General features: G+C 44.5%; 1 protein-coding gene across 1 annotated transcript; it reads right to left on the bottom strand.

Moving 5' to 3' along the window:
• Positions 1-816: 816 nt before the first annotated feature.
• LOC136421518 (mucin-2-like) lies at positions 817-17047 on the bottom strand. Its single transcript, XM_066408845.1, has 2 exons — positions 16856-17047; positions 817-5164 (listed from the first exon to the last, which is right to left on the bottom strand). Exon 2 carries the CDS (start codon positions 4924-4926, stop codon positions 817-819), a length of 4110 nt encoding a protein of 1369 aa, XP_066264942.1. The 5' UTR covers positions 4927-5164; positions 16856-17047.
• Positions 17048-22200: the final 5153 nt, after the last annotated feature.

The raw sequence follows: 22200 nt of genomic DNA, 5'->3' as shown, positions 1-22200 counted from the left end.
TATTGAATTGGTACTATCTAATACGGGCCTTTATTCACCGATTATAACGTTAATATGGCTTTTGTTACCTTCGAGTAAGAAATAAAGTTTGTTAGAAATACATGGCTATGAGTTATGAGGTAATACCTAGCATATTATATGCTAATATACATGTTATACATAGCAATATGTACAATAATATTGTCGCCAGACAAGAATACATTTTTCTTGCAGCTCCAATAGCTGTCGCTATGTGGCGCTGTAGATCCACTGTGACTTGTCAATATTAGTACTGGTCTTTACACTCCATCATTAGGTTAAACCCCGACCCAACATCACTCTAGAATATCAGGAATCTTGGCAAAAGATATAGCTTTACAAGTTTCACAATGATATACACCTTATCAACAATGTGATTATACAAAATAATGCACGTATAGTCAACAGGTACAATCCTGTTGACGCTCTGGTTTTTTTTTTCATTTTCTATTTTCATACAACTTGCTTTAGTTGTAACAATGTCACACTTGGACACTTTAGTTCAGTCTAGTCTCGAGCATATAGTCACAACTCTTGTTTGTAGACTTTAGTACAGCCTACTTCAATCATTTCTTTACTTCCTTGTGAATTCCCCTGAGTCTGACCATCAGTTTCAACTTTTAACATGTCTCAGTTTTTCAGTACGTATTCTCAATAGTTCAACCGAGTCTGACATTTTTTTTTACATCCACCTATCGATCAGATATTTCCATATCTCTTAACCTCTCAGGTTTTTTTTTTTAGTACGTAATCTCAAGAGCATAACCGAGTCTGGCAGTTTTTACATCCTCTTAACGATCAGATGTCGTCCAACATGGCAAACGCGTCGTCCAGCGCTACCGACACCGCCTCGCCGTACTCCGAACCGTCCTCGGAAGCCCTCGACACCGTCGACGGCGTCCGAAGAAGCGCCGAGTCCTTCCGACCGTCATTCGGGACAGCCGAAGATGACGTTCCGTTCGTGGAAGGATTGGAGCCGCGCGATTTTCTTGGAGGAGGTTTTACTCCTTCACTTTCCGTCTTGGTTGTTGCTGGAGGTTTGGAAGATTGTTCTAGAGGTGCAGGACTTGTCTTGACACTTGGCTGGGAAGCGACACTTGGCGATGAACTCCTTCCGTTTCTAAGACTCCCGTTTTCGTTTTTCTTCTGTTGAGCAGGAGGAGACGCGTTCTTCTTATTTTCTTCGTCGTTCAACAACATGGCGGCGTGGAACAGCGGGTTCGAACTGGAGTTCATGAACCTGGCGACCCCCCGCGGCCGCCTGCCCTTCGCTACGCCGGCGCTAGGAGGCGTTGCTGAGACAGAGGTTGGCGACGTGTGACGTTCCCTACTGAAAGGCATGGGAGTGTACGGAGACAACCTCGCTGGGGAAAGTTTGGAGACTGTTGGTTTGTCTCGTGTTCTACCAGGGAGTGTTCGCGTTTCTCTGGCTTTCGGGGTTGAGTCGGGAACTTTCGGTGTCGTCTCGGGAAATTTCGGTGTCGTTTCGTGAACTTTCGGTGTCGTCTCGGGAAGAGTCGGTGTTGTCTCGGGAACTTTCGGTGTTGTCTCGGGGACTTTTGGTGTTACTTCGGTAACTTTCGGTGTTACGTCGGGCGCTTTCGGTGCTGCTGTGTCGGGAACCCTCGGTGTTGAGTCGGGAATCTTCGGTGTTGTGTCGGCAACTTTCGGTGTTGTGTCGGCAACTTTCGGTGTTGTCTCGGGCACTTTCGGTGTTGCCTCGGCAATTTTCGGCGTGCTCACTTGGACCTCACCTTTCGGAGTTCTTGACGTCGGAGTAGACTTGGCTGATATGATTTCACTCTGCTGCTCCGGAGTTAACGCTTTGTAACTTTCCGTGCGGTTCAAGTTGGGCGTGCTCGGGAGAGGCGGGCGTCCAGGGGCGGAAGAGGACGCTGATTCTTTCTGTGAGAGTTGTCTCTGGGATGCGGTGAGGTGGTCGGGACTGGGCAGGGGCGGACGCGACGGGGTCTCCTTTGCTGCGGGTACAAGTTCTGGTGTTGGAGACTGATCAACTGCTGGTTGTTGTTTGTCCGAACGGTTGTTAAAGTGGTTAACGGTGTCGTCTATCTTTCTTCTTGGTGGAGTCTCTAAGACGTGTTCCTGTTGCACTGTAGTATTTGCAGACGACCCGTTAAACGTTTTTCTTGGTGTATCATCCAAACTCGACGGTTCGGAAAGTTTCTCTTCGATTTCTTTTGATACTGAAGTTTCCTCAATTTCCGTCTTCGCGACTACATTTCCTTCCACGTTTGCCGTGGGAGAAGAAAAGATATCACCTTTTCTGTCCTCTTCTTCACCATCTTCATAGGATCTTCGAAGCCCCTTGTACTTAAAGCGAGGGGTTCTTGAGTCGCTCCTTGCGCCCTTTGCCGGGTCTTCCTTGGACGGTCCGAGAAGACTAGAGAAAAACGACGCGTCTTTGGTTTTCTCCGATTCAGGTGTGGACCGGCCGCTGCTGCTGTCGTCATCAAACCGCCCGATCCCGCGCGTGCGCCATGGCTTCCGGGTTCGCCATGACGTCAGAGCTGACCCGACGGACGACACTACGTCATCGGTGGGGTCACCGCCGATACCGACGCTCGGAGACTCCGCTCTTGGCTCGGGTACTTTCGTGTCTACACTCGGTCTGTCTAAGATGGATTCAAACGTCTTAGATTCTTGCACGACCGCTGGCTCCTCTTGTTGCTGAGGCGTCAAAGGTTCGTCTTCTACTTGCTCTGTTTGTAAAGGAGTCTCTGTTGGTGCACTTTGTTCCGGCGTGTCGCTATCAACATTTGGCCTCTCTGACTCGGAACTGCTCGACTCAGACGATACTGAATCTGCCACCGCGCGAGTTTCTTCTGGTTTTGCGAACGTCAAGGCTTTTTCCTCAAACTGTTCGTCAATCTTAGTGACGTCTGGTTCTGGCGGGGTTTCTATGGCAACCTGTGACGATACCTCGTCGACTGTCGTGACCGTTTCGAGTTCTGAGTCCATCTCTTTCTTTGACGTCGGCGACAGATCGAACGACTTCCACGGTGGCTCCGTGTCTGTTATTGATTTGGCTTCGCCAGTTTCGGGCTCGAGCTGCCGACCGTCCGACAGAGGTGAACTGGTGACCTGTGACGCGGGCACTCCGCCGGTCTCCGGGGTATCGGAGAAGAAACGCTTCCTCAGCGGAGTGATTGGGCTAAACGGTGGGCTGTGAGGCTCCTCCACTGCCAGGCTCTCCTTTAGAACGTCGCCCTTTGACCCGACAGAAGAACCAGATGACGCAGACGATATGGACACGCTGTCCTCGTCGACGCCATCTTTGCTCCTGAAGGACAAGGTCGTGACCTCCGGCTCCTCGTTTAAAGATGGCGGCGTCTTCAGTGTCGGAACGCTGGAGTCGAGGGTGGAGAAAATACTCGTCTGAAAACTGTCACCCATGATAGTCGGCGGAGTTTTATCAAAAGAAAGGAAAGTGTCCGAATCGTCGACCTTTTCGTCTGTTGCAGACGTCATTTCCGGGATTTGTTTGACCTTTTCCTCTGTCACAGACGTTCTTTCCGGGATCTGCACGGAGACTGTTCCGTCGTTCTCCCCGGTGGAGGCGTCGGTGCTGCTGGAGTCCTCCGCCGCCATGGAGATGGAGCAGGTCGGCACGTCCGACCCCGAGTCAGAGTCGCTGATCATCTCCACGCCCAACGTCATAGGCTCCACGTCATGGCCGTTCGGTATGACGTCATCGGGCTTGTCCACTTCCGCTGCCTTTTCTATCTGGATTTTCACTTCCGGTTCAACAGTTGTTTCCTCAACATGTTCTTCTTCGGGTTCTTCTTCTACTTCTACCTCTGCTTGTGAGATTTGTGCTGTCTGCAGCACTAATTGTTCCACTTCCTGTGGCTCGGTTGACTCCATGGCCGGCTGTTCGATCTCCATGGAGTTCAGGCCCTCCTCAAGGTCACTCAAGGTCAGTTCCTCTCCGTACGTCGTGTTGCCAACTGTTAGCAGCTCTTCTCTGTAATTCGCGTTGCCCTGGAGCACGTTATGGTCCAGCTGCGGCGCCATGTCCTTCTGCGCATATCCGGGCATTTCTATGATAGTCTCCTTCGAACTTGCCGAACTCAGCGATAGGCTGTCGCTCCTTTCGAGATCAAAGGAGAGATTCTCCCTAGGCGCCAGATCATTTCCGGGAATGTCCGACACCTGATACAACTTGCTCCTGTCCTCCGGAACATTCGAATGTTCCGGTTTTACTTCAGGCACCTCTTGATTGGTTGATAGTTTTGGGTCCTTCATGAAATTGTCAAAATCGAACATTCGATTCGATTCGCCATTGACCTCAGGTGTGACCTCTGCGTCCTTGTTGACGTTTTCGTCATCAAAGTTGAAGGGACTTTTGACCGACATGACTGACGTCAGAATGTCGTCTGTGTCCCCGAGCCCTCGCATTTTCAACGAGATGTTGTCAAGGTCAACGTCAGAGTTCAGCGAGTAGCGCGAAAAAGATTCGACGCTGTCCCGTCGTACATCCGGGGACGTCGACTCATTCGACTCCTCGGGAATATCCAGCGAAATTTCGTCCGGTTTCTCGGAGACGCTTTTCTGCGGAGTTTCTATCTCGATTTTCGCGGGATTTTCCACGACGTCCACCGCGACTGGCCCGTTGGTTTGAACAACGCCGTTGTCCGGCCGTTTTCCGTGATTCACCGCGCCGTTGACCTCGTCGCCGATCTCGTACCCAGGGTTCTCTGTGCCCTTCTTCTCGGAGTGGGGAGGGGGGGCGGTGGAGGGCTGGCCCTCTTCCTCGGACTCAAACCCACCTTCCCTTCGTCGCTTCTTCCACACGAGGTAACAATACAGCGGCACGCAGATACAGAACACCACGAAGAGAATGACACCGACACAAATCCCAACGATCTGGCCGTTTGTCAGCGCCATCTTGGATTTCCCGACCCGAAAGTCTCAAAAGAACATCAATAAAATGTCTCCGTTTGTTACTCCACCGGTTGACAGATTTGCTTACAACGTTCTCGTTGAAAGCTCACGTTGTAACTTGTCTCAGACGAACTAGTTACATAGCAGCGCCAGAGGGTAAGTTTTTATGGAGCTTCTTTGGTTACATCCTCCAGAAAGGTCGTCCCTCAGTACGGGTCACTGGACCCAGCAGCAGCATTACCTGTAACATAAACAGCGTGTATTAGAATACTTCACATAGATAACATCGTCATGAACTGTTGACGAAACGTGCGATGTAAATCAAGACGGGCGGCATCAAAGAGTTTTAAGTTATTCTGATTGACAACCAAAAGCAAATAGAGCCACTGGATACAAGCAATCTAACGAAACGTCTCTATATATAGACAATACACACATACGACCACAACACTGATGTAAACGCTGAATCAAGGTTGAACTGTAATAGCCAACACAACCAATTGGACCCAAATTTTCGACTCATCAGCTCCAGTCTTTGTCAAGGAAGATTTTTTTGGTCCAATTTGTTGTGTTGGCATTTACAGCTCAACCTTGATTCAGAATGACCTCTACCAACACAGATGAACTTTCAAGTGAAGACTGATGTAAACGACATACTTGGAACCTCTAACGTTAAACGTACGTCTTTGTATCTGATTTGAGCACAAACGAAACTATAATATAACTGTTAGTCGTAACAAGAACATGATAGTATAAGTCCACAGGTGAAAATTGACGGGATAATTATACCAGTCTTCTTGACGCGACGAGTTAGCGACGAGTTAGCAACGAGTATAATCCTCCTTGGTATAATCAACAGTAGAATACGGCTTAACAAACTGACAAAAACTTTCTGGTCCGAAAACAGGTCGCTGGCCACTAGGCCACATACCCTAGCCTCTACCAGGCTCCGCGGATGCCATATTGGGCCCTCTATCCGCAACCGACTCCCTTAGCATACTGTTCACTCTATTTGGCCAATTTCTACTATTTTCCTAGCCATCCGTGGGGCCTAATAGAGTCTACACATACCCGGCACATTCACAAATCCTTCTTTACCCCTAAACAGAGGCCCTGGCCTTGGACAGTCGAAACCGGTGCGTCTGTTCCGTAATAAGCAATGGCGACACGGCCGTCACATCAACAGTAGAATACGGCTTAACAAACTGACAAGAACTTTCTGGTCCGAAAAACAGGTTGCTGGCCACTGGACCACACAAACTCAACTGAAAGTTCACAAATCCTTCTTTTCACCCTACACAGAGGCCCTAGCAGTAGCCAGTCGGAGCCGGTGCGTCTGTTCCGTAATAAACAATGGCGACACGGCCGTCACATAAACACCGAGCCTGCCCGGTATGCCCTGAATGCGGTCGGACGACTCCGGCCGAACACGGCTTACAGCACGTATGCACTTTGATGGTAATTATGGACGGGAAAGATTCAATGTTTTCTGCTTGAAATATTTTGTTGTGACATTATGTACATCACAGATGAGTTATGAAGTTAATTTTCAATATTTATTGTTGAACATCATTTCATTTATTTGAACGGTATTCATAATTCTCTGTGTGCCCCAAACCTCATCAGTTATTGCTGTTATTATTCTGCTCTGATTTGATGTGATTTTGATTGCAATAACACAGTACAGCGACTGATGTACGATACATGGAAGTTCAGTTACGATCTGTGTATAGTCAGTGTATCAAGGTGGCCATTACTTCGTATCAGTGTTCTTGGTGCATTTTGTAAACACCCGTCCAAGGAGCGCCCCGGGGGTGAGTGAGTCACACACAGACATTCCTCGCGCTGTCGTCCTTTTTACCTGGACGGAAACTCAGGTGCGAGACAATGGCGCAAGGTCACACTGTCAGCACAAGTCACGACGTTTCGACTTTTTCAAGGACAAATATTTTTTTAGAAAATTCGATACTGGTGTGAAGTTTTCAAACGTATAATTTGTCAACGTAGTATTCATGCTGATAGAAGACAGATATATATATAGTGAGAGAAGTAAAAATGCAGACAGAGAGAGACAGAGATTGGGGTGGATAGATTTATAGATAGCTGTATAGATAATAAATGTATACCTAGATACATACAAACATGCATGCATGCATGCATGCATACATACATACATACATACATACATACATACATACATACGTACATACATACATACGTACATACGTACATACATACATACATGTACTTGTATATTGGTTTGTTGCCATTCCTAATAGATACATGCGCGATCTACAAACTCTCCAAGGATTCGCGATTTTTAGTCCCAAACCCAAAGACCCAAAAGACCCAAACCTTACATTAAGACCACGCCGGGCGCCTACTGTAGTAATGTACATACATTCTCCAAATACTTATTGCTCCTCTACTTCTGTTATAGACAGATCGAAATGGCAACAAACACAGGAATAGAGTTGATACCAGCCCCTGTCCGGCATGTAGCGGATTGTTGTGTAATCTGCCACACTATTGTCGCGACTGAAGTCTGTTGTGTAGCAGAAAATGGTTCGGATGCCTCAGGACATAACTTCGACATGGTTAACTTCTACTAACATAATCCCACCAGGGTACATAATTCCACCACCCTGAGAAGATATGTCCAAACAGATCTCCAACCCAACGTTCCCCAGTATAATTTACTCCTGTATAGCTAAAGTGTGCATACCTGGGGGTGCTGCACTAGAGATCTCTCAAACCCACTGTTTTTCGAAGTGGCGGATTTATGTAACCCGGCGGATTTATGTCAATGGAGGTTAACTAATATATACAGTAGTCTTTCCTGGTATTGTATTTTCCTAGGAGAAGGCAAACCGTTGACTACTAAATGTTTCAAATAGGCGTAAAACGCCGAGAATTAGCGTATCCTTACATCTGCTTGGAGATTGATGTGCGTGAAGGATTGTGGGGAGGGGGATAGGGACATGCTTGAGCCATGATGTCACTCTTTATCATGACGTCACACCAATTATGACGTCTAAAGGTACACAACAGGTCATGTGCGGATCGCTCATAGAGAGCGGTAGGTTCGACCCTTATACATGTTCATTCGAACGTTATAATTTGCCAACGCTTTGTGTTATTGTTGTTAGCGTTATTTATTCTCTAAATTTCCCTGTTTATATTACTTCTTTCTTCTTTTATATTACACCATCCGCGATAACGTTCACAACTAGGCAATGACTAGTAACTGATACACACAAAAAACATAGTCTCTACCAGACTAGCGACGGTGGCTGAAAAATAGTAAAATTTAGCTAAACAGGGAGAATAACTTGTCAGAGGAGTTTGGTCACCGTATGGTATCATTTGCCCGCGCAGTTAACAGTTACTCAATTTCCTGAACAATCACACTATTTTTACCGAACTCTACCAGCTTACACCCCTTCGCAAGGCCTGGTGGAGACTACAAAAACAACGGATAAGTCACAATTTCATAACCACAAAAAAGAAGAAGCCAATAATCAGCAAGCAGGCAAGCAACCTTCCAACCTGGTGGTCAGTAAAAGTGTTTTCCGCACTAGTGACGGTAACTCACTAACTACCACTGCGTTGTACCTGCTAATAACCGTACTTATAGTATTAGTCATTAATCTACTAGTAAAGCCGCCGCCGTGGTCTGTTTGAAGTCAGTCTACCAAGGACATTCTACAGAAATGTGTTTAAAGTTTTAGTCCCCAGGCACAGGACTCATTTCGGACTGAGATAGCAGAAGAAATTGGCCGCAAAGTGGATGAATTGTTTGCGAGAGGGTGCAGAATTATCCGTTTTGAGCAGCGAACTGCTGTAGTGAATAATTCCATATCCCTTCTTCTCCTTTTTTCTCTGTCTTTTTGTGTGTGTGTGTGTGTGTGTGTGTGTGTGTGTGTGTGTGTGTGTGTGTGTGTGTGTGTGTGTGTGTGTGTGTGTGTGTGTGTGCGCGTGCGTGCGTGCGTGTGCGTGCGTGCGTGTCCGCTGGAATAACCTAAGAACCTCTGAATGGATTGCGATGATATTTGATGTGGTCGACTTTAGGCCTCCTGGTGGCCAACCTTGGTACTGCAGCCGTTTTAAAAAATCTTTTGCCGGGGACAGGTTTTGATCTTGTTTACAATAGTACTTATCGTTCTTATCGTTCGCATTCTTATATCGGAAATTGAAATAAAGGTGAAATTGGTGGTTAAAAACAAAAACCAGTGGACTAGCTATATACCCCCCTGATGTAGTGATTGCACAAAGTTGTGTGGCCCAAGGGCTATTGAAACGGAGATGGGCGCCGCCCTATGCACCATCTGGTGCGGGAAGGACTAACTCATCTTGATTTCCAAAGTAAAATGCATTGAGCTGTCCGTCTTCTTCTTATCTGTCCTTGAGTGGTCTTAAGAATTGCCTGTTTCTTAATTAATGGAAATTTATAGCCTAGATGACGCAGATAAAACTTAACTACCCCAGCCCGGGGCCTGATGACGTGATAATAAGTTACCTGTAGAACTGGGATTATTTGTTTGTACATGGTGAAGTATTTACAAATGAGCAGCTGGAAGAAAAAAAACTGTTTTTGCTATTTTTAAGAGGTTTAAGATTTCATATGAACTAAGGGTGTCCTGTGTTGTTACCTTCGCCGAGAAGGTTATGCAGAGGGTAGCGTTTGTGTGTGTGTTTGTGTGTTTGTAACGTACAGAATAACTCGAGAAGACTTGGATGGATTGTCTTGATATTTGGTAGGTGGGTAGGTCTTGATGAGACTTGGAAATGATTAGATTTTGGGTCCCCTAGCGGCTTGTAACGGTACTGCAGCGGAACTTCCTGTTTTAAAATCTCGTGTTCTGGACATGCTATGGTCCTCATTTTTGAGTGGTAGATAGCTCTTTGGACAGTGAGTAAGTCGTCTAGGTTTGGGCCCCCTAGCGGCTTTTTTGGAACTGCAGGAGCAGGTTTTGGTTCAGACTTTGAAAGGGAATAACTCAAGAAGGGCTTGATGGATGGTCATGATTTTTGGTAAGTAGATAGCTTGAGTGATGATGTACATGATTAGATACTTATTATGCAAATAAGTATCTAATTTGCATAATTAATGAGGAAAGTTTATACATTCGCCAAATCCCATAATTGGACTCTCAAACTTGTGACATATGTAACTGAGGAGGGGAGAAATATTAATAGATATCAACTATGCAAATGAATACCTCATTTGCATAATCAATGAGAAAATACTATAACTCAAGACGGGCTTGATGGATGGTTTTGATTTTTGGTAAGTAGATAGCTTACATGATGCTTTGTATGATTACATACAATTATGCAAATCAGATGTTCTAATTTGCATAACTAATGAGACAATTTCAAAAGCCTGCTGTGTTCCAGGATATGACTATTCAAATATGTGAGGAAGGGAGGAATGTTAATAGATAGAAAATATGCAATTATAATTACAATACATGTAAATGATGGCAATTTCATACATGTGGTATTTGAAAATTATGCGAATGTGAACATCATTGAATCAGATTATACTAATAAGGACCTCATTTGCATAATTAATGATAAATGTTAGCATAACCTTTGATAAGCTCATGCTTTGGACAACTTCTGTTATTTGGCTGATGACGATCAACTGGTATGATTCATAATTGATGAGAAACACTCTAAAATACGTCAGTCATAAAGGTTAAAATCATTTGGCGAAGGTATGAGGTCGTGGAACTCTAGTTGTGTATACGACTGATGCTGATTTGATAATTTTGCCCAGCTTTTGTTGTATTATTGTGTAACAACTTTACTGTTTTTATTTGTGTAACTTCTTAAAATTGGATGTAATTTTTTGTAATTGCGATGCCAGTATATCAGAGACGGTGCCCAACATAGATATATGTCTGTGTTTCTTTGGTCTGATCATATGGCGTTAGGTTGGTTTAAGCCACCTTACGCCCGGTATCTAACTCTTGTTCGCCCCTCTAATTGCCTTCAAATATTTGGCATTGAAGCGTCTAGAGAACATAACCGAAGCTAGAACAGTATAGGTACTAGTTTTATTTGTTTGCTTATTTGTTTGTTAAGAACCTTTAGGCTAACGCTACCTTCCTAATAACAGCTTTTGCTCCCGTTTGTATGTGGATTAGCAGAAGTATAAACCCCGATAATCATGTGCCATAACAACAGAGGCAGTGTGTGTGAACCTTCACACTAACAAGGCTGTCGGACGGCTCTGTTTACCACCCCAGTCATTCCACAGGAGAGGGGCAACAAATAAGACTCGACATTGAAGCGCTCAGAAGAGCAAACCGGAGTTAGAACAGTATGGGACGCAAAACGAAAACTTAACACATGATGTGCACAATTAGAAAATGATACTGATCACACACACTGAAGAAACATAGTCTCTACCAGACTTACTAGTTGTGCACATCATGCATTTGTTTGTTTTGTTTGTTTGTTTGTTTGCTTGTTTTGTACAACTGGTAAACAGCTTTTAGGCTAACTCCTTTCGCAAAGAACGGATTTGGAGTGTTTTGCTCCCGTTTGAATGTGTAAAACCCTGATAATCATGTGATAACAACAGGGGCAGTTTGTGTGAACCTTCACACTACAAAGGGCTGTCGGACCGCTCTTTTTATCTCCTCAACCATTCCACTGCCGGAGGGGGGGGGGCAGCAATAAAGGTAAACAACACTCAGCAACTTTTAGTCTATTTTTTTTTTTTTTTACTTTTTAATGATGCATACAGATTTGCAGCTTTTGAGAGAGTTATGATATTTCAAATACATGTACAAGAGTAGTTTTACCAAACAGAGGGGGCCAGCAATGAAGGTAAACAACAGTTAGCAACTTTAGATTATAGACTGTTTTTTTCTTTATGTTCAGCACTCGTCCTTTTTTGCATGACAACTTCAGCTTTTTGAGAGGAAATGTCATTACCTTCGCCAAGAGAGTTATGTTTTGAGGTGCGTCTGTCTGTTTGTCTGTGTGTGTGTGTGTCTGTGATCAACATAACTTCAAGAAGTCGTGGATGAATCTAAGTGATATTTTGTTTGTTGGTACGTGTTGGCAGGATGAAGATTCTGGGCCCCCTAGTCACTTTCCTTGGTACTGCAGTAGGACTTCCTATTTTAGTAATGCTTCGGTCCCATCTCAAATCCTGGGCCCGGCCGGGCAACTTGTGGGAACGAAATATATGATATAAAGGACAACAAAACACACAAAACGTTTTAAAAAATTATTCATAGCCATATATTGTGTATTTTCGTGATATGCATTTTTCGTTTTCGCTAACACTGAAACAGCCCGACAACGGCCCGGATTGGAAATGGAACCAAAGCATTAGTCTGGTGGCAGAGACTACCAAGACACACAAAACTCCCTTCCGCGCGCCCACCGCTCTCTCCCAGGTAAACACGTCTTATCTACCACAGGTGTGTCCAGGTAAACTCACTGTGGGCGTAAGGAACATCTTAACCTACTCCTGCACAGATCACAGCGTCTTATTAATTATTCAACAAACATCGTATCGCTATAATGGACGCGCGCCGCAAACATTCCGCAGTGGAACACAGCGTTTTTCGGATATGTCAATGAAATCAGCGGTTCGAATGTTGTGGCGCCTTTGTGTGTTTATTTCCAGTTTGTAGTCTCCAAGCAGAGGTAAGTAAATAAGTAAGTAAGTTTAAGTAAGCAGAGGTTCGGCTCCGGCTTGTTTTGGACGTGTGTTTAGGTGTTTTTGTCGGGCTTTTGAATTTTGTCTTTTTTTTTTCCTTTTTTTTTTTTGTGTGTGCTGGCGGACGGAAAGAAAACCTGACAACAAATTCCTGAGACTATTGCAAGGATGATCCTGTCAACGACGGAAATATTTGCACTGTTGACAGGATGTTTGGGAAGTGGATATTGAAATGATTATCCTGTCAACAGTGCAAATTTTCTATACTGCTGACAGGAGCACTTGCCAAACAAAATAGAAAGCCCAATACAAACGCCTAAAAAGACATGAAAAATAAGCCGAAGACTAACCTCTGCTTGGAGAGTAGATATTTCCGTGAGGAAACGGGTCGGTTCGTGAGTAAGACTTAAGTCGGGGGATCTTTAAGAAAAATAAGGGGGAGGAGGTGATCAGGGGTTGTTTACTTGAAGACGACCAGTAACCAGAGGATGAACTTCAAGACGGAAGGAAGAAATAAGGGGAGTAGAAGTGGACACATCAACCTGACTAGGTTGACTAGTGGATGCTACTTGAAACGTTTGACCGTTTCCTAAAGCATATCAAGTTTCTTGGCCTATTTTATTACCCGAATGTCTAACATGTGACAGACACACACACACACACACACACACACACACACACACACACACACACACACACACACACACACACACACATACATACACGAACGCTGCCCAAAGCATAACCTTCTCAGCGAAGGTGAATTAGCTTGTCACGTACATCCGGACAACTTGCCATAATTTACGGAAAGACAAGTTTGAAGATTATCAGATAAAGGAGACTTTAAGATAAGATCTACAGAAGGACAGAAATAGCGTGAGACAATCTTACAGGTCACACCTTTAAATGTCAGCCTGGCCTCGACTGTTCATTATGTTATATCGCCGAGGGGGAAAAAACTCGATGTATACAGGGTAGCACTGTTGGAGGGAAGCGGATTGAATTTGCTCACAAATGCCGATTCTTAGATTAAACAAGTCCTAATGTTCGCGAAAACAGTTACTCAAGTCCTATTGTCAATTGTAAAACCGTACTTTTGCTGCTAACGAGTCGAACTTCAGTTCAGTACTTTATATTGTCAGTTTATTTAGTAAATAAAGTTCTCCGCTCTCAACTCAGGCATGAGAACTTGCAACATTAGCGAGGAACTAAGAATAGTCTCTGAAATGGATATTGTTGCTGCGGTTCTAACACTGATTCATTCCAGAGCGGTTCTGATAACTTGGAAACATGTAAGTACAATATATCCCGCGACGACAACACTCTTTTTTCAATAACCTGCGTCTGTTTGCTTTCACTGTAAATCTTTCAACATCACCATACAGCAGTTACGGTGTGTTCCTTTATCATAAACAACTAATAAGTTAAACCCTTTCACTTACGAATGGAAGTTGAACCCCACTTGAGGACTCATTCATATACTTATAACTCTGTGCTTTTGTGCGTAAAGCTTATCTTACTTATATGTATGTGTATGTGTTTATGGACGTAGAAGACCTTGCGAATGCCCTTGCACTTTTGTTGTGACAACTTATCACAACAACCTACAATTTATTGGTCGTAAGGATTTTAGCGGCGCTATAAGAGAACGACAATGTGGTTACACAGAGACAAAGTTTGTATATCAAGAGGTGCTGAATAACATAGGAATCCCTCCAATGTTCTGCCTAGGATCCGCTGTAAGACGGGTTTGAAAGCCGGTTTAATTCCGCTTCAGAAGACTACATTGTAACACTGAGAGGCGCATACCGTCCTGAGTCACTGGCACGCAGGTATGTCTGTCAGGAGTTCGGGGTGAGTCACTGAGATGCGTTCACTCTTCAACAGGGACATAAACCATCAAATACGAACAATTTAAGTTTTTGGAGCGTTTTTAGATATCTTCCTCAGATACAAGGATATGTGTCTTTAAAGATCCCAGGAGGGAGGGGGGGGGTGCTCTACTCGATTTTGTAACCTAATGATTAACGGTAGGTTGGACTAAGTCTCGGGTCACTTGAAATTTGAGATCGGATATCTAGTTTGAGCCTTGTCTTTCAACATTTACAGAGTGGAGTTAATTTGTCACATATCTGTCAAAGTGCTTTATCGTGAGGAAGAAGTTGATTTACTTGCAGACTAACTATGACAAAGACATTAAGTCTCTCTCGATTGTGAATGACAAATAATACTTGTATACATTTCATTAAAAAGTTTACAAGTTCGTTTTTTTACAAGACCGGCTACTATCGTAAAAACTTGAACACCTACTAAACAAAAATTTTTGAAAATAAACAACCATCAATAGAATTAATCAAAGCCGAAAACGATTTGAAACACATTCTATTGACTAGTGCCCAAGTTTTAGACCAGAGTGACGACAACCCGGTGTTGTTTTGACCCCGCCCACCCTACAGGTATTGCCGGGCCCATTCCTTACATACCACCGCTCGCGAACAAACACACGCCTTACACCGCAACTACCCGCTTCTGCTACCGAAAACACCCTAAAATCGCACCTCACGCACTCAGGATAATTAAATCTACAGTAAGAACTAATTAGCAACGTTTTAATTGGCCGGGATGACGATTTGGCGGAGTAATTATCCTCGGCAATGTTAACGAGGCGAGTTGAAAAACGGGATGACACAGAACCGCCTGAGGGTGGATCCTTGTCACTACCGGGGATATCAGCCCACCCCCCCCCCCTCAAACTACGACATGATAGCAACATACACACTATTACCGTCCTGTTTCCAGCCTGTTTTACAAGTGTAGCACACATTGGTGTACTGTTTTAGGTCTACAGTACGGTAATAGTAGATAAGTAGGTTGTATCCGTACTGTTTGCGTGTTATTTTGACCGTCCGTGCGGGTTGAGTTCGTGTGATTTACCCTTCTGTCTGTTTGCCTATCCTAGTTTCTCAGCTCCTGTTGACAAAAGTTCTTACTCCTTTCCTCCTGTTTAAAAACTTTGCTTAAAAATCATCCACCGAAATCAAAACTAAGAGAGAAAAAATTCCCTGAACTTCACAGTACCGATTTTCTTTACAGTATCCAGGTGAGCATACCTGTGACCAGTGCGACTATTCTGCTGCACACAAATCTATAATGCATACCTGTGGTAGACGGTGGCATTTTTACCTGCGGTTTCCACCTGAGTGGTTTGTTCAGGTATAATCCGGTATCACGCACCAAGGCCCGGCATGACAACATGCCTGCACCCGACTGTACCCTGCACGGGTCCCTGTCACATCTGTGGTACGACAAGATCACGACATTTCTAGGACGGTCGTGGAGGTGTCGTAGTCTCTACCAGACTAGCTACGCTGGTTAGAGGGAGAACATTTTGTCGGGGGAGTTTAACTACCATAGGGTTTCATTTGCAAGCGAAATGATACCCTTCTCGTGGACTGACTCTCCTGGATAATTATACACAGTATTTTTGCCGAATTCTACTATCTATAACTCATCAGAAAGGCCTGATAAAGGCTAGATGTATTGTACAAAATCTAGAATGTCTTGTCATGGATAAATAAAAATAAACAAACAAACGAACAAGATTGCCGTAGAGCCTTGTTGAGGGTATTAGTTATAACTTCGCTGGAAATCGGGGCACGAAAATCGAATCTCACCACGTATATGTGATTGCGGCCAAGCCTGGCCTGCATGTAAACATCCTTCTGTACTTATCACGGCGTGGAAACTGTAATTGGATCAGCAGTAAAGTCATTATGGTGTAAGTAATTGTACCATGGGTAGGGATTACGTGTTGGTAGAATAGAAAGTGGTGTTCCCTAAAATCTGTAAGCGTAAGACTTCCGGCGGGAGGTTTGTTGTTTTTCTTTACAACAATCAAGACGTGAGGAAACCTCGTATTTCTGTTGACTCTGTATGAAAGGTGTCGCCAATTATGGAAAATAACACCTGAAGACGTCTGAAAATAGCCGACAGAACACACCTGGCGCAGGTTAACACACAGGTCCAACTCGTCCGCGTCTTGAGACATACACAGCTCTTATTTCTTCCCTTTCCTACCTGTTGAACAACTCACCTGCCCAAAACTCCAGACTACCTGTCCGTACAACACGTATCACAACACAGGTGAGACATTCTACCTGCCGGGGAACGACAAGAAAGGGAACACCGCCGGCTCAGTCTCACCTTTCCGACCACACCAGCACCCAAGAAACGTGCCCTGCCTACCTGAGACGTTCCTCACGACGTCACAACGTCTTCAAGGAGTTGCCAGGCGTCTCAAGACGTCGGTAAGAAAGTTCCATAGCGAAGGAGTAGCAGGAATCCCTCCATGTGTTTTTGTAAGACACTTGGCGACTTGGTGTTAATATAATTACTACGTCAGGGCGCGGGGAGTGGAACTACCTGTTGGTCACGTGGCCTGTGACGTCAGGGGGAAGAGAATTGGGGCAATGGGTGTGACCCCTTCGCTGCTTTGTTGTCTGAATTCTTTAAGGAAAAAGATGAAGATAGTGTCTAAGATCTCTTCAAAGAAAGACGAAGAAGAGAGGAAGATAATTACTCCGAGCAGACGGGTTAGGCTTCTTTTGGACGTCTCTTTTTGGCGTTTGACGTTTTTATCTGGCTTTCTATTTTGTCTGCTTTTCTTTTTGTCCGCCAGCCGAAATGATGTCCAAAAACAAGCAAGTGAAAACACTTCTGCTTGGAGAGTGAAACACAAGGTCTACGTACAATGTGGATACGTACAAAAGAGTAGAAAAATGCTCCGATAATACCTGCAATTTTTCTTAAGACAAATTCATATTTCTGAACTATGCAGCAGACATTTCTCCCAACGCATTGTTCCCCCGACCTTTCTTTTCGTGTAAACTGCCCTTTCCGCAGCTATGCACACCCTGGACAGTTGAAAGCGGCTCCGCCACCGAGAATACACAAGAAGAGGATGTCTTGGATTTGGAACTATCCAGGTGAGAAACAGGTAAGGTCCGGGCGGTGAGGGCGGGAAACACCTGTGCACATTCCTCAGATTTTCACTTGGGGTCTGCAATCTCCAAGCAGATGTCGGGAGGAAAAATCGTCTTGTTTCTGTCTGTGATCATTTGGGGGGGAAAAACTACATTTGTACCTCTAATATCTCGTCGATACAGGTAGAACATTTCGTAATAGAAAATGAATCAAGCAACTGAGTAATTTCTCTACAGTGACTGAGAAACACAGTGGGTGCTATCTGAGACGTTTGCTTCTTTAGAGTAGACTCTACAGAAAGTCTATCCCATTGCTTGATTTATTTGGTGTTACGTCGTCATTACAGCGGATGAGAGAATATGTCGTAATCGTTACAAATTTGTCGGAAAATGACCACGTACTTGCGTCGTAAAAGTACATCACAAAACGGCCTAAATTTTCTCCGTTTTCTCGCATCAAATTTGACGAGGGCCTGCATGCTCCTTTCCGTAAGGCGTAAGCAGCCTATTTTTATTTCCCTTAATTCGTAGGGAAAGCCATCTTGGTCACGTAATTCGTAGCGAGGCGACCAAGTTTTGCGCAGTTAGCGTAATGCGTAGGGGGTTCTTCTGAATTCAGCGTAAAGCGTTGTCAGGACCCCCCTGCAGACCCTCTTTCAGGATTCATACGATGTGATCCACAAAATGAAGATACTTTTGCCCTGCTGTCCGGAATGTGGAATTCAAGGACACGGGGTGCGATGTTTAGGAAACTCGGACAGACTCCCCGGCATAGCGCCCGCATGGCATGTGTCGTGTTGGTGGGGCGGACGCATTATTCTGCCGTTTCTCCTCTCTAGTTTGTCGTGTGGCATTCCGTACACTCGTCCCAAAGGAGCGTTCTTACCACAACAACATTCTGTTCACACCGTTATGCGTCAACAAACATCGAGAGGTATGCGTGTTGTAGACCTTACGAAAGTCGCTGTACTTTTGTTATGTCAATAAACATTGTAGATTGTATAAAGGGTGCCATGGCCATTTTCAAAATACCCTTTCGAATATGAAATACACATGTACAAATCCATAACTTAGCCTTTCTGTGGCTATGTAATAGAAGTAACGTTTTGGAAGTGTGATAATTTGTTGAAGTTGCGTGAGGCCACACTATGTCCTTGTCTATATTGTTTACGATTTGACACAGTAAATGATGAAATAACAATAGATTACAGATACGCATGGTGTGAATCGACAAAAAATCAATTGACAGGGTAAAATGACAGGAACAAACCAAACCCAGACATCTGCTTGGAGATCTGGCAGTATTTTCTCCGCCAAGGTTGCGGAAAGGACCCCATCCCCTAACATGCACAAACTGATGACGTCAGACCCCCACTTGCGTGACGACATCGCCCAAACCTTATATTTAATACAAGAAGAAACTATAATTTTGTGCTGTACTTAATAGTAGGGATTAAGACTCTCACTTGTTAATAAGGGTGGGTATAGTTTTCACTGCATGTGCCATTAAGTCTCTGTCACACATTCAGGACCTTCCGACAACTTTACTCCCGAACACTCAACCAAGGTTAGCGCTGGGTTGGGAGTAGCGTGGAATCCATCCTATTCTAGCTCCAGTTCGCTCCTCTGATTGCATCCGAGCAGACTATGACTTTTTTTTAATATTTCAGTTGGCGCAGATGAATCTTAAAGACGCAACCTTGCCGACCAACCCCCAACCGCATGATGACCTTGTTCTTGACTAACTCCCAACCATGGTCTGGAGAGAGTCGGGAGGCCATGGTCAGCCGTACACGTCGTCCAGAAGCTATATTTGTACTTACAACAGTTACAGTCTCCTGCATATGCAGTATGTAGTAGTAGAATACAGACCAACTTGCCGACTGTATATATACGCAGCTTATTTGTGAGTTCAATAACACACAGAACATATCCCTCCGCCTCATCGGCAGAGTGCTGACTTCAGAAGAACAACAGACCGGTAACTCACCCCGACTTCTAAAGCCTTGGTTTCAGTCCTGCAATTTTGTGACTCATATAATTGTCGGGACTTCTAACTCAACAAAAGGGCGGCACCTACTTAACGACCTGCCGGCAGCCGCTCTATTACTGTAGTCACTACATTAGAGTTAATAACACAGGCCGGCACAAGTTTTTGTCGGTTTGCGAAAGAAAAGAATCCTACATACGACCTCATACTTAATTTCTGTCTCTGATACTGTAAGATTGAATAAAGCGACTGAATCAGATACATGGCATTGGATTGAAGGTAGCGAGCTTCAATGTTTTCCTTGTTATATACCGAAGAAACTGACTTAGTCACTAAAGATGGGTATGCTCAGCGAAGAAAGTTCTGCCTCGGGTCTTCTTACGTGAGCGTCGAACCTACCTCTATCATTAAGTCTTATCAAGTGAACCATAGTACGCTCTATTACACTCTTCACTTTATAAGACTTAATGATAGAGGTCGGCAAGATGCTCACTAAGAAGACCCGAGGCAGACCTTTCTTCGCAAAAGGCGTGCTGAGTTGAACGACTTACTTAATCTGAATGAATGAGCGAACGAATGAAGGCAAGACTGGGTGAATCGATAATTGAGTGAATGAATGAATGGATGGAGGGAGGGGCGAATGGATGGAGGGACGAATAAATCTATGAATGAAAATGTTGCGCAAGTAGGTGAAGGCAAAAGTAGCCCCATAGACTTTCTTTTAGGGACGTAGGCGCAGTGGGTTTTTAGGGCATGGCATTGGACGGCGGAGCCCAACCCTCTCCTTCCACCGCCTTTGTCCCCCTTTGACCCCTACCTACATGCAGGGCCCTGCCTGGTACAAGTCCCCTTGGAGAGTTCGAAGACTACGGAACGTCTCCAACTCTCGTCTGAAACGGAAGAAGCGGTGCAGGGCGGTGGACAGGGCGACTTCCTGCCGGTCAGACGGTCGGAATTCCAAGTCCAAGATCGTCTTCACCTTTTTCATTTACTCTCCAAGCAGAGGTTAGCGACCGAAATAAACCGTGGCAAAATAAAAATCCCAACAAAAACGCCCAGAAAGTCGCCAAAACAAGCTGAAACACAACCTCTGCTTGGAGAGTATTTTCAACCCGCCAGAACTTGAGAAGACGAGCAAAAGTCTAACATTCTCTTGGAGAACAGTTTTCTCTACTCCAGACCCGACAACGAACCAACTCTCTATGAAGGTATTAAGAAACGCCAGCATAGGAAGCTGAAGATATTGTAGTATAACTCCAGTGCTCAATTATCTCATCTAAGCCGGCATAGATGTTTGTCACACCGAGAGAAACATCTGTATCTGCTTGACTGAGAAGGACATGAACAGTCAGGAATATAGGCGTTGAAAAGGGTGGAAGCATTAATGATCTGCGCCAACGACGACAGTCAAATGATTTCGGCGCTACATATTTCCCCTCGCTATCATCGCTACATGTTTCCCCTCACTATCATCGGTACATGTTTCCCCTCACTATCATCGCTACATGTTTCCCCTCACTATCATCGCTACATGTTTCCCCTCACTATCATCGCTACATGTTTCCCCTCACTATCATCGCTACATGTTTCCCCTCACTATCATCGCTACATATTTCCCCGCACTATCATCTCTACATATTTCTTCTCACTATCATCGCTTCTCTGTGTGTGGCCCTTTCTGAAACTGTTTTGACTCAAACAAAAGCCGCTAATGCTGTAAATATCAAAATAACATCTATTGTCATTCCTCGCATAGTTACGACTTAACGGTCTATTAAACGGTACAGGAGCTGCGAATATGTGGAATATTTCATGAATATTTTCCTTACAATAAATTGATAAGTTAAGACAACCGGATAAAATTTAAGGAGAGGGGTTTAAAGAAAAGGTGTAGTGCGATGTTAAGATGTTACCTGTTTCCTCACCTGTGACGTGGGGACGCCAGCACACCTGGCGACGCTCAGGTGTCCTTGCCGTGTCAGGGCGGCACATCAAAGGCTGGGCGTGTCCACAGGTACGTCTACCTGTTGTATATACATGTATCATGTAACATGTCACTTTTTTCACGTATCCACGATGTAAAATTCTGCAAATATCGTCAAGTTCTGTAGTATAGCATCGTTCTTTCTGTCGTTCTTTCTTTCATCGAATCCTTTTTTTGTTGTTCTTTCTACATGTTTATCTGAGTCTTTCATTCTTGAAATTGTGATGCTCTAACGGCCTCGTTTCTCTGACAGCCAGGCCTAGTTTCTCCCGACATCTACTTGGAGATAAGTGTAAGCTCGTTCCTATCAGTAGATGGTATGGTAAAACGACCAGGCAGATTCTAAAGACACAGTCTGAGGTTAACGAAACGGTGATCTTACGTACTACCATTTGCTCAGCCTCCTTAGAAGGATCTACGAGTCAGTTTTTTTTTTCGGATGGCATATCAGTTCTATTGCACGAGGTCCGTAGAAAAGTAACCGAGTGCAACAGAACTGCCCTCAGAAAGAAAGCTAAACTCGCAGAGCCCACTGTAGAGGCTACGACTTTTGCTGATCATCGCTTTTCACTTTTATTGGACGCTACTTGTAGTTATCCTGAGTGTCATCATTGTAATAATAGTTCCAGGGCTC

This window comes from Branchiostoma lanceolatum, chromosome 16 (assembly GCF_035083965.1).
Source record: "Branchiostoma lanceolatum isolate klBraLanc5 chromosome 16, klBraLanc5.hap2, whole genome shotgun sequence".
NCBI lineage: Eukaryota > Metazoa > Chordata > Leptocardii > Amphioxiformes > Branchiostomatidae > Branchiostoma > Branchiostoma lanceolatum.
The sequence above is the reverse complement of the archived record's forward strand: the minus strand, read 5'-3'. Positions and strand labels throughout refer to the sequence as shown.